This window comes from Gorilla gorilla, chromosome 17, assembly GCF_029281585.2.
Source record: "Gorilla gorilla gorilla isolate KB3781 chromosome 17, NHGRI_mGorGor1-v2.1_pri, whole genome shotgun sequence".
In the NCBI taxonomy this organism is placed as follows: domain Eukaryota; kingdom Metazoa; phylum Chordata; class Mammalia; order Primates; family Hominidae; genus Gorilla; species Gorilla gorilla.
The window spans coordinates 64,072,392-64,085,228 of record NC_073241.2 but is presented as its reverse complement, the minus strand read 5'-3'; the positions used below and the strand labels follow the sequence as shown (position 1 = coordinate 64,085,228).

General features: G+C 36.6%; 1 protein-coding gene across 15 annotated transcripts in view; it reads right to left on the bottom strand.

Annotated features, from left to right (window-relative positions):
* Window positions 1-12,837, bottom strand: part of DTNA (dystrobrevin alpha) — a 394,389-nt gene that overhangs the window by 38,666 nt on the left and 342,886 nt on the right. For 9 of the 15 annotated variants that reach the window (XM_055368718.1, XM_055368715.1, XM_055368719.1 and 6 more), the window contains one exon: window positions 3,083-3,170. In XM_055368718.1, coding sequence (XP_055224693.1) covers window positions 3,083-3,170 — 88 coding nt within the window. Of the gene's footprint in view, window positions 1-3,082; window positions 3,171-12,688; window positions 12,782-12,837 lie in introns of all 15 variants that reach the window. The other 6 variants (XM_055368709.2, XM_055368711.2, XM_055368712.2 and 3 more) reach the window with 1 other exon arrangement.

Sequence of the window (12,837 nt, the reverse complement as noted above, 5' to 3'; positions counted from 1 at the left end):
TTATAGGTGGCTTTAAAAGATGTTGCACTGTTGAGAGGGTGCTTTCTCTAGAGTTACTGTTCAATTACTGTAATGTACAATTAAAAATATAGTTTTAGGCCAGGCATGGTGGCTCACACCTGTAATCCCAGCACTTTGGGAGGCTGAGGCGGGCGGATCACTTGTGGTCAGGAGTTCGAGACCAGTCTGGCCAACATGGGGAAATCCCATCTCTACTAAAAATTCAAAAATTAGTTGGGCCTGGTGGCACACACCTGTAATCCCAGCTGCTAGGGGGGCTGAGGCAGGAGAATCGCTTGAGCCCGAGGTGGAGGTTGCAGTGAGCTGAGGTCATGCCACTGCATTCCAGCCTGGGTGACAGAGCGAGATTCCATCTCACAAAAATAAATAAATAAATAAAAATATAGTTTTAAAGTCATAGTTGGTAAGACTTACTTTTCTGATTCTTCTAATCAACAAACTTTTATGTCTTTCTTTATTCACACATGTAGTTTTAGATTGATGAATTCACATATTCATGTATATTCTTTGATTTGCTTCTACTTTCACACCACTCCAGCTCATCATTTTCAGAAATGCAATCAGCTTTAACGACTGGTATACATGCAGTCATAGCTTTCTCCATTCTCATATAAACATAGATATCATTAATCATATACCATATATATATATCTCTTTGTGTATGTTTATGTATATTTAGTCAAGGATTTATTTGGTGTTGTTTTACAAAAATGGGGTCATATTATGTACACTTATGTGTGTCTTGCTTTCTTTGCCTTACAGTACATTTTAGAAATTCCTCCACACCAATTTTTATTGTTTTAAAAACAAATTTTTAAAAATCACAACTCATCTTTCTACTGAAGAATGGAAAGCTTTTAAAAATGGCAACTGTTGCCTAAGCCAGATGCAGAGAATCTTGTCCTGCTTTTTAATGTCCATAAACCTAACTGTAGGAAAGATTAAGTTTTGTAAAGGTTTTGCTTTTATAAAGCTGTCTATGCATTTTAATTCACACCTCTTTTCAGCAAAGAATGACTTGTATAGCTAACAAGAAATTTTGAGGTCCTACATTTTAGATCCTAAATGACTTTCGATAGCTAATTCTGGCATATGGCAACTTTGACTTGTGATTCAAGATTTTCTTCTGATTTCATTACATAAGTTTCCTTTTCTGGCATATACTTTATGTATTGATAAATGGTAGAAACTTATCTGAGCCAGTTGTGAATTTCAGTCATTGCTTTGCTATGTATATTAATTGATCAGGAATTATAAAGAAAAACATTGACCCATTTACTAAATGACCTTTCTATCTCCTTTCTAACCAAGTGTCATCTTACTAATCATGATTTACTCAGCTAATCATACTATTCTTAATATGTGGTTATGAAGAGATTTACAAAGGAACTAGAATTAATGTGTGGACGGTATCTTTCCTATGACGGATCCACAAAGGTTATATATAGTGTAAGTAGGCAAGGAACACAAGTTACTAATGTTCTCCAGAAAGAAATGGAACAAGACTGGAGAATTTAGTACACATATAAATAATAACATGTGCATGGAGATTTAGCAGTCTGCCAGGGATCACTAATGCAAATGCTGAAAGGGGCAGGGAAGTAACCCAAGTGAGGGAGGTGGGCCAGGGTAGGGGTTGTGGCAAAGTGCCATACACTTGCCCTGTCTGAAGCAGCAGAGGAATGCCTCCACTCCAGCTGCCTGCTGTCGGAAGGAACATGCATCTGATCTGGTCAGTCTTTTAAGATAAGATGAAAATCCAGACTTTCAAGGAAAACCATCTGATTTGTAAGTCCTGACATCTAATAAAGAATTGAAAACACTGTGGGGCTCAACAAAACATTTCTGGGGGACAAATTTGGTCTGCAGGCTGCCATTTTGTAATTGGTGGTTTATACAGTACTTTCACACATTTTACTATCTCAGTGGATGCTAATAACAGGCAGCACTGACATATATAATAAGCATATTTACACCTATGTACAGATGAGGAGACTGAACTCAAAGAAGCAGTGCTTGCTAATCCCATATCTTGGTATACCATAGCCTCTGTTTATAGAAGTATTTGCATGGATAAAGGCAAGAAAACTTGGAAAAGAGGTTTTTCCAAAAACTTTGTTTTGTCTTTACTTTCAAGTGACTCCTGGAGTGGTTGCTTGTCCTAAAATCTAATTCTCCTGTATTCTCAGCTGATTTTATATTTTAATTTTCTTTAACATGTTTGCTCCTTACTTATGGCCCTTAAAATTTCATATACTCCAATTACATCTCTGTTTTATCACGTCTGATTTTGGGGGCACACAGTACACTTTTAGCCTGTCCTGGATCCCTTCCATCTTGCTCATGGTAGTTTCTAACAGTGTTACAGTCACAGATGTCACAGAGAGCAAGTGCCAGGGCTAATGCAGTTGGTCATTATACAGCTCCCATCTGGGATCATTAGGTTAAATGCTCAGCATGAAGGGCTCTGATAACTGCAACATCTGATGTGAGAGGTGCAGGAAACAGCTTCCTCACTTGCTCCCCTGCCACTCTTTGTCCTTTGTGACGCACTAATAGCAACTCACCCTTAGTCAGCACAGATGAATTCTGAATCAATGTGTTGAGCTGACAGTTGCTTTCGTCTTAGAGACAGACACAAATGGAGAAAGCTATAGCTCTATTATTTCTACTGGTATATTTTAAGTGTCACTTGCAACTACTCTGCCTTAAACTTAGTGCCTTCACTAACCACACCTGCTTTAAATAAAGGAATCACAACCAGTCCTTGCCCCCTTCCTTGGGCCTTCATATGGGGTTGACACTGAGTGAAGGGGGATACGAGGATTCCAGTTTGACTCCAGGGTCACACTACTGTGGATGGTTTTGTTCCTCAAGTCTTCCATTTTTAAACTGTAAATTCACCACCAAGACACCACAAACTTAGCAACAAACACATGCACGATAAATTAGCACAAATTGTCCTGGTAATCAGCACCAGCTATAATAACAATAAACATGACATATAAAATTCAAGGATCCCAGATGCCAACAGATGAATCCTTTTACTCCAACTACTTACAGACGAAGAGGACTCTGCTGCCAGCCTTGCCGCATACCTGGCAATTAGCCTGTGTTCTTCATCAAGCCGGTTTGAACTCTCAAGCATGCTATTAAGAACAAAGCAAGAAGGAGACCGTTAGGCAACTGAGAAAGATTGCTGCAGTCATATTACCACAAGGAGTTTTTACTATTTCAATGTTTTGGTGCAAAAGATTTGCAAACTACACAAAACCCTGTTAGAATAACAATCTCAGACTTGAATTTGTAACATGATCTAATATATAGTTGGGAAGGTCACTAATAAATCCTGTCTTCAGTCAATTCAATTGTCTTACTAAGAAAGCCTCACAGAGAGGTGACTATTCTGATCAATACATCTGATCAGAAGAATTTCTCTTACTTTTATTGCCTTTAACATTTTTTCTTTCCTTTTTACACAAGTAACACATGTCCAAAATTGACATGTTAGAAAATATGAAAGCAAGAAGAAAGAAAAAAATCATTGTGGTCAATGTCCAGTGATCCCTACCTGCTGGTATTACATTCTCATGTAATTTCCTCCCCTTTAGGATGGGCTAGACTTACTAATCTGCTTCTAATGAATAGCATATGGCAGAAGGAATGGAATGTCACTTCCAAGATGAGATTATAAAAAGACCATGGCTTCCATCTTGGACTTGCTTGCTTTCTCTTTAGCTCTCTTGGTCTGTTTGGTGGGAAAATAGCTGTCAGGTCATAAAGCAGCCTTTATGGAAAGACCCAGGTGATGAGAAACCCAAGCAAGCCAATTACCATGTGAATGGATCCCCACTGGCAGAGCCTTCAGATGAGATCACAGCCTTAAGTGACATCTTGATTGCAACCTCACAGAAGCCTTGAACCAGAGGGACTTAGCTAAGCCAAACCTGGATTCTCAACCTACAGAAATTCTGAGATGATAAATGTTTGTTGTTTTAAGCTACTAACTTTTGGGATAATTTGTTATGCAGCATAAGGTAACTAATACAAGTCTCATCTATAATATTACTACTTATTTATAACCTGCCTTTTATATTTACTTTCAGAGAAACAGAATTTTAGTAGTGACTCCCAACGACCTTAATGGAATTTTTTAATGCCTCCTATAAATTTACAGAAACTGTTCATACTAGAATAAGGATGATCTGAGTCCCTAAAAACTAATGCAAATAGAAGCATTACTAATTCTTCCATATTTCAGAAAACTTCATTCTGTGAAATGCTCCATTCAAGACTAAGTTTTGGGTGCCATTAAAAATAATTCTACGAAACATACCAATAGCACTAATCTTGTTAACAGACTAGTTGGTTGTAGTTTGGCTTATCGGTTATTGTGGTATGTATCAGTTCAGAATCAAGATCAGAAACTAGTTCCTCTCATTCATAAACATACTTACACTCTTCTGCATCAGTTCTTATACTTACGGCTCTTCCTTAAAGAAATTAACTCATAAATACATATTGTAAAGACACCCTCTTATGCCAATATTAAGGTTGTAAGAATTATTCATTGCAATCACTTGGATCCATATAAAGTAACACACTATTATATGTACATTTACAAATAGAGTAAACATGAAACATAGTGTTTTAACCTTTGTTCTGAAGTGAGAAGATGAGTGAATTATGTTCTTCCAGCATTTTGGCTATGTCACTTCCAAATAGCTCTTCTCTGGTTGGCTGAATCCACTATATAAAAGGTTTGTTTTTTTTTCTGGTCATTCATAAGACATTCCTGTCTACATTATCTCTGCTCTAGCCTATACCCCTTGCATATATAAGCTATAGCTGTTTTAATGTGAATACTTCCACTCTAGACTTAGCCCTTTTCTCTGAGCTATAATAAATAACTAGAACATTCCTGAATTTCCTTATCTAACAACTGATTTCTCCCTCCTCAGAAAAAGAGGCTTCTCTTTCCTTTTGCTCAAATGAGATAATGTATGCAAAAAGCATCAAAAGAGTGTGATGCCTGGAACACATGAGGTGCTCAAAAATATTAGTTAATATAATGTTATTATTATTTTGCCTTTTAAGTAACATGTTCATATCCATTAGTAATCCTCATCTCCTTCAAAATATCATCTACCATCTGACAATTATCTAGAGCAGTGCTTTTCAAATTTTAAAGTGTAAGCATATCACCTAGGGATCTTGTGAAAATGCAGTTTCTGGTTCTGTGGTGGTAGGGTAGGGGAGGTTGGGAGGTTGGGAGGGTGGGACCTGAGAAGATGCATTTCTAACAAGCTTCCAAGAAATATCGATAATGTTGGTCCATTAGTACTGGTTCAACACTGAGTATCAAGGATCTAGAAGATCTTGAAAACAAAATGGAAGACACAAATATGTGAAATGAAGCCTAAATATAAACGATATAAAAGAGAGAGTTTTTCAAGAGTATTTAACAGATACCCATACAGCATGTGTGATATGTTATAAACATTCCCTTAAGACAGAAAATTGTAGGATATAGGGCTTACATAATGTTTAGTATCAATCCTAGTGGACTGAGATTTTATTCATTACACAAGTTTAGATTTGGAGTAAGAAAATAATTTTAATAGCAAAGGCAGAATTATCTCTGGAAAACTGATGCTTTAAAGCAGATGTCTGTCTTTATAAAACAATGTCTGCATTCCGCAATGGTTAAAAATAATAACTAAATTCTTTATTACAGCTTCAATGAAAAAGAGAAAGTTACACTGTCTTTTCTTTGGACATCAAACTACCCCACAAAGAGACAACTGAATTTGACTTTAACATGTTTATCATTTCTGGCTCATGTATTAGGGGCTATACATCTAATTCAACACAGTGTTTTGCGGATAACAATGCCCATTGCTCCAGGCCCAGGAACATGATATCTTTGACACCTTGAAAGTGACTTTGTCAGAAACATTTGTATTTTGAGAAATAAATAAATAATTTTAAAAATCTTGATAAAAACTTCTGATAAAAGTACTTTTAAAATGAATGACTAGCTAGTGTAAGTAATATGAAGGTTATATTTTTTAAAAGCCTCCTGGAAATGTAAGACGTGAAGATATGGGATTCTGTATAGCAAGCGATAACTCATACCTCCATGCCTTTCCTCCCCCAGCACTGAGTGAATGAGGGCCTGTGTGATATATTACCCCTTTGTGCACATGAACAATTTATGGGTCCACATATGCCATTTCAGTATGTTCAAATTATACAAGGGTGAAGGAGGCATTCTTCTGATAAATTCCTCTATTTCAAGACTTCAATTACAAATAGTTGAAAATGAATGATCAATAATCCCTAAGTCATTAAAATAAATACCAATTCCAAGACTTTCTCCAGCCCTAGCTATTCATTTCAGGACTTTATAATCAGTAATCTTGCTACAAGACTATGATGAATTAACAAGTGATTGCAGTGTTGACTGCATTTCAGAGCAGGAAAATCCATTATTTTGAAAGCCCTCCACATTCTACCTGAAATGCGTGGCCAGTGTCTGTTGCCAGTGATTTCAAAATGGCATTCTAGGAAACTCAAGTGGCCCCAGCTGAGCTAGGGCTTATGAAAGTGTGATTTAGCAAAGATTTTTGGGAACTCACGGTTTGTTCACATTCTTTTGATTTTTTTCTGGGCCTGTTCTGCTTTCTAAGTTAGGGTAGTCAACCAGAAAATACTGTGATCCAAAGCATATAGCACATATAAATGCAAAAGAAAAAGCATATATAAATGCTTCTATATTTTCTTTTCATATTTTTTCTACTACTCTGGATAGTGACGGGAATGTTATCACTAGAAATTAATTTAGAAGGCCATCGAGTTTCATGTACTACTCTTCTATTAAGAGGATTAGTACCTGAGAAAGCATTATTAGTTAACTCAAATGGAAGATTGCTTTATTAGATTATTTCCTATCTTTGGCAGTTGGTTTAGAGCAAAATGCTAAGGGAATAGAGCACTTTTTTTTTGGCATTTAGAAGTCAGTGAGCTCAAGAGAGTCAGGGTAGAAAGGAACAAAGTGACACTGGGGACTGAGAAATGGTTTTACAGTACTGAAGAGTGGGGAAAGAAACTAACTCTCAAAGCTTAGTGTAGTGGCCCTTTGTGAGTGGTTTGGAGTAACAACAAAAAAAGACAGGAAATCATGAAATGGCAATCTTCATGGATAAGAATAAGAATTTACCACAATAATGGCTTCCTTAAAGGAGACCTTTAAACTCCTTTATTGAGACCCTGATTTCAACAACCCCCTATGTTACAGTCAAGGTCATGCATTCTATCTTCTAAAAACTCTCAGACTCCTCCATTTCCTTCTACTCCAACTGTTCCTGATGTGACAGTCTTTAGATTTATATTTCCAGGATTCTAAGGAAATATCTTTCTCAGAAGTCCAGTTCTATAGTTGAAGTTCCTAAAAATTTTACTAAACAAAAGGAGTCGTGTTAACAGGAAATGAAAACTCATATAAAAGAGACACTGTCAGTAAGTGTAGGTAACTCTTCTTTTTTCTTTCAACAGATTATAATTTCTTTTTTCTTTCAACAGATTGCAATAAACTCACATTTTTCAAAATCAACAAAATGGACTAAAAAGAGTCAGTCAAATCTTGACCTACACATTAAAAATATTAAAGGCATACAATTCAGTGGATTCAGTGGGGAAGTGGGTTATGGATTCAATTGTGTCTCCCCCAGTATTCATATGCTAAAGCATACGAATACCCTCAGTACCTTAGAATGTGACTATATTTGGAGATAGGGCGTTTAATTACAGTTAAATGAGGTCATTGTGTGGGGCCCTAATCTCATAGGACTGCTGTTCTTTTAAGGAGAGGAAGAGACACTAGGGTAGAGAGAAAAGGTTATTTGAGGACACAGCAGGAAGGTGTCCATCTGCAAGTCAAGGACAGGAGAAACCAACCCTGCTGGCACCTTATTCTTGGACTTCCAGCCTCCAGAACAGTGAGAAAATAAATTTCTGTTGTTCAAGCCATCAAGTCTATGGCATTTTGCTTTGGCATTCTTAGCAAACTAATACAAAGATGAAGAATCTAGGGGGGCATTAAAATTAAAAAAAATTCTTGCCCAATTATCACTTTAAGTTTTTAAAAAAATTTTTAGAATGCCCTATTAGTTGCTCTGTTCACATCAGTGAATTGCTGGTGCTTATTTTTGCCCATGTCTACCACTACACAAAGCTTAATACTTTAATTTTTCATCTATTTTATACTCCTATACTAAATGTTCAATTTAAGTGCTACTCTATAATAGTGATTTTTTTAAATAGTAAAAATTCTAATTTTGCTAGTAAAGTTTCTGACTACTCCTAACAACTTTGTTTAGGGGAAGATGGAATTTTTTTAGCTACTGCACTACTGATATTCTACAATATCAACAGATGTTTATTGAGCACCTACTATGTGCCTGGCACTGTGCTAGATGTCAGAGATAAGGTGGTGAACAAGTTGGAGAGGGTCCCTGCCCCACTGAAGATACAGTAAATAGTAAGCCAACCAACCAGCCACCAACCAACCAACTAACCAGTCAGCCAACCAACCAACCAATGAGCTAACCAGCCAAACAGCTAACCATCCAACCAACCAAACAATGACTGCAGCTGATAAGAAGAAAATAAAAATAGTATGCTATAATAGAGACTAATATAGAGGACCTACTGGGGGAGGTGTCTTTAATCTAAGATTGGAAGCTAGACAAGCAAGTTCATGTGCATATAGTACGGGTGAAATGGAAAAGAATGTTCTAGACAGAGGGGAGAACTAGTATTGGAGTCTTGAGGCAGGAAAGAGCTTGGTTCGTTGGAGGAATTGATCAAAAACTGACATGACTAAATGTAGTGACTGAATGGGAGAACCCCATGAGATCTGAGGCTGAGAAGGGAGTAGGCAAGGGCTAAGTCACATGCAGGTTTGTACACCATGGTGAGGGGTCTGGGTTGTAAACTAGGTCCAATAGGAATCTATTAAAGAGTTGTAAGCATGCAAGCTAATAAAAATTTAGACCTCGTAAATGAAATTCTGAAAGAGGCATTCTTAGATGTCTTTTTTCCCAAAGCATAAAATATTGTGGAGCAATTTTAAACTAGATGGATTATTAACCCACTTAACAAGAAATCTATCGACAACACAAATGTACACTTTCTTGTACTTGAGAAAAATATAAGCAGAACAATTTTAACCTAGTCATATGACATCAGGAGTCTAATCAAGTGACAATGTTAGAGGTAGAAGTTCTGGGCTGGTTTCAAATCATTTGGTTGGTCTACTACAGACCTTGGTATAAACTAGCAAGCCCAGGAATTTGACAAGCTTTGGGGGAGGGTAGTAAAAGCCCACTGTACCACATTTTCAGACTCCTTCTCCTGCAATGAGGAAGGTGCATACAAATTATTAAAGCTTTTAAAACTTTGTTGAATTAGGAAGGAAGCAGAAATTCTCCCTTGAGCTGCAGTTTATTTATTTGACTTATCTGACAGAACCAGCAATGACATAAGTGTTTCTTTAGCAGCAAACTATTACAAATAAGTCAGTTTCCCACTGTGTTAAGTAGTTAATATAGGGTAGAAGACCCCCACATAGAGTTAATCAGGATTATGTCAGAATAATGGCAAAAACAAAGCTTTTGATGGAGAACAGCTATTAGGTTCCTGTTTGCAGAGCATCTCATGAAGTGTGCACATTCAAGGAGGCCAAGGAATGGGGTGGAAAATAGATGGGAACCAGTGTCATAAGACCTGTTTGCAAGCCCTTACTAGCATGTGACTTTGGATAAGTCACTTAATGTCTCAAAGCTCATATTTTTTAAACAGTGAAATGGAAATAATCATATCCAACCTTCTAGGACTACGAGAAGTAAATTAAATAATGTGTGGAAAAAGGCTTTGTAATTTTTGGAGCATTTCATAAATACAAAATTTATTATTCCTACTCCAGCTGTTGTAATAAGATAAAAGAGACTGAAAACAAAACTCTTGCCCTTTTTGAAGCTTACAATTAACAGGAGAAGTCACAACTCAAGGAACTACATACATAAAAGGTAACTTGTTAAGAATCACCATTCCTGTTACTAGTATGTGCTCAAAATATTTGCTAAAATCAAATAAAAACACTAGAATAAGATATACAGTTTCAGTAAATACGTGGAGGATGCAGTGTGAAGGAGGCATCCACAAAAGATCCTGAAAGGCATGTGTTGACGCAGATTTTAAAAGAGGTGATGAAGCACAGTGGTTATGAACTTGGATGGATAATGGTTAAAATCTCTGCCCCACTTTTTATAGCTGTGGGACTAAGGGAGAGTCAGGTAAGCTCTCTAAAATGATACCTTTACTTGTCTATAAAAGGGGGATGATCTTATTTACTCCATGGGCTTACTTTAAGGACTAGGAGAAATTATGTACACAAGGCTCTGAACATAGAGCTTGGCATGAGGTGTTTTAAAAACACTATTATTATTACTATTATTATATGTCTCACTGTAACTTAATGATGGTAAAGCATTGTAGCTACAATGATGTTAAAGGAGGTAAGAGGTCATTACATTACTTATAGAACCATGACAGGTATGAGGAATTGTTGGGATCTAATTAAACATAAAGAAAAGGGAAGAAAAAATGAGAAATTTGCAAAAGAAGTTGGAATTTTTTAAGGATAGAAAAAAACTATGAGAAATATGGAGTGTGCAGCTATTAAAACAAAGCCTCCTTCATTGATTGGTTGGTCTTAAATTCTGCTTTGTTTTCAAAATACAAATCACATTTAGCTTTCATCAGGCAGATGCAAGGTGTCTCTGCTGAGACAGATATATGGTCTTAAGTAACGATCAAGTCAATATGATTAATCACTTGAGTAGGGAAAATGGCTGGTAGTGACAAACTCTGAGCTTTTCTCTTTGGAGATTTTGTTAACAACCTTAATTAAGAAAAGGTCAAAGAAGAGCAGTAGAAATAACTGGAGTGTGCTTAGAATTATGGGAAGAGGACATGATGTGAGATTGCATCATAGTCTTACAATTGAATCTACACTGACTGTATTCTTCTTCACAGATGACCAATACAATTAAAAAAAAATTCAATGCTTAGTTCTACTGCTTCAGCTACCATGTAACACTGGAGTACCAAACTCCTTGGGAATAAAGCAATTTTGTAGTTTGGGAGGCTGAGTTGTGAAAAAGTGGATACTATTTAATCTAGAAGCTCACAAAATTTGAAGAAAGAGATGGATTTACGTCAGCCAAAGAGTGCATTTTTATCCCCTTAAACAGTAGGATCTAAGGTAAAATTAAACTCGTGTACTGGTTATACATTTTTAAAAATACAAATTAAGATACATGTATGTACTAAAGCACATAAATGTTCATCAGTTCATGAGAACTAAAAATTATCTCATGTATTAATCTTGCAAAAATAGATCTAAGAAGCAGTAATAGGAAGAAAATTTTGAAAATACTCAAGTGAGGAGGAAAGAGGTTCAGAAACAAAGCGGCTAATAACATCAAGTGGTGAGGGCAAGGAGCATGGAGCAATGGCCTAGCATCTGAGGGATGCCTTGGTGAAATAATAGGTTGGTGCAAAAGTAATTGCAGTTTTTGTCATCACTTTTAATGTAATTGCCATTAATTTTGCCAATTACTTTTCCTCTAATAGTAGAGGAAAGAGGACTTGCCATGCTAAAGGTTTGAAACATTTTAATGGAAATTGAACCCATTGGCTTTCTTAATAATTGTAACTATGGAAAATCCATGGGCCCTTAATTGAGAGAAAATTGAAGTGGTTGAGAAAAATTGACATATTTTCAAGGAATTGGTTTGCTAAATATGTTTATAAAACAGTAGTCTGAACTAGATTGAAAAATACATATGATACATAGTTTGTCCTTTTCCTTTAATTCAAGCTGCAAATCCACATTTATTATTAATATCAAGTAACTTTAACCAATGGAAGGAGTCTCCTATGTCACAATGAAAATGGAGAAAAGCCTTTTGAATGGCTTTATCCAAGTACACAGGGCTATCTTAATTCCTGAATTTAACATATCTGAAACTAAGTTTTGTGTATTCCAAGATGTGAAAGCAGGCTTTAGCAGGATGGTCATCAGAAAAATGTATAATAGAATTGCTGAAAGACGATTGTTCCCACTGTTATCATTGTTAAAGAAATGATTTCCATTTTGTGATTCAATCACATCGCATTTTCTCTTTTTCACTCTTAAGTAAAATGAAGCATTGTTTTCCAAATCAGCAGAGACATCCATGTCCTTGGAATAAGACAAATTCTTTTATCACCATCCTGTGGTAATTTGACATGACACGTAGCACAGAACTGACTGGTGGGACCCGGAGTCCTGAATCTACCTGAAGGCTAATATTTAGCAAGGCATCCCTTTATGCAAGTTTTCGTTTTAGCTAATATATAAACAAGGATATGAATCCTATGGTTCCTTCATGGGAAGTATCCAAACTAACATCACGAAAGACTTCTTAACTGAACCAGTTAACAGTGCTTCAGTGTCACCATTGGCATCCAGTGACCTTGCTCCTTGCTGAGACTGCTTGTCACCAGCTCAGACTGTATCCCTCTCTAAGGACAGTCAAGCAGCCAAACCTGCACTAACCATGAGGGGTTGTTCCGGAGCATGTTGACATACAACCCGATGAGAACATGTTCATCAGCTAGCCTGTCTGCCACATTCAGGCTGTACTGTATCCTGAAACAGGGCAGGGGGAAAGAAAGGGTGTTGTTAAGAGAGGTGGACAGAAATAA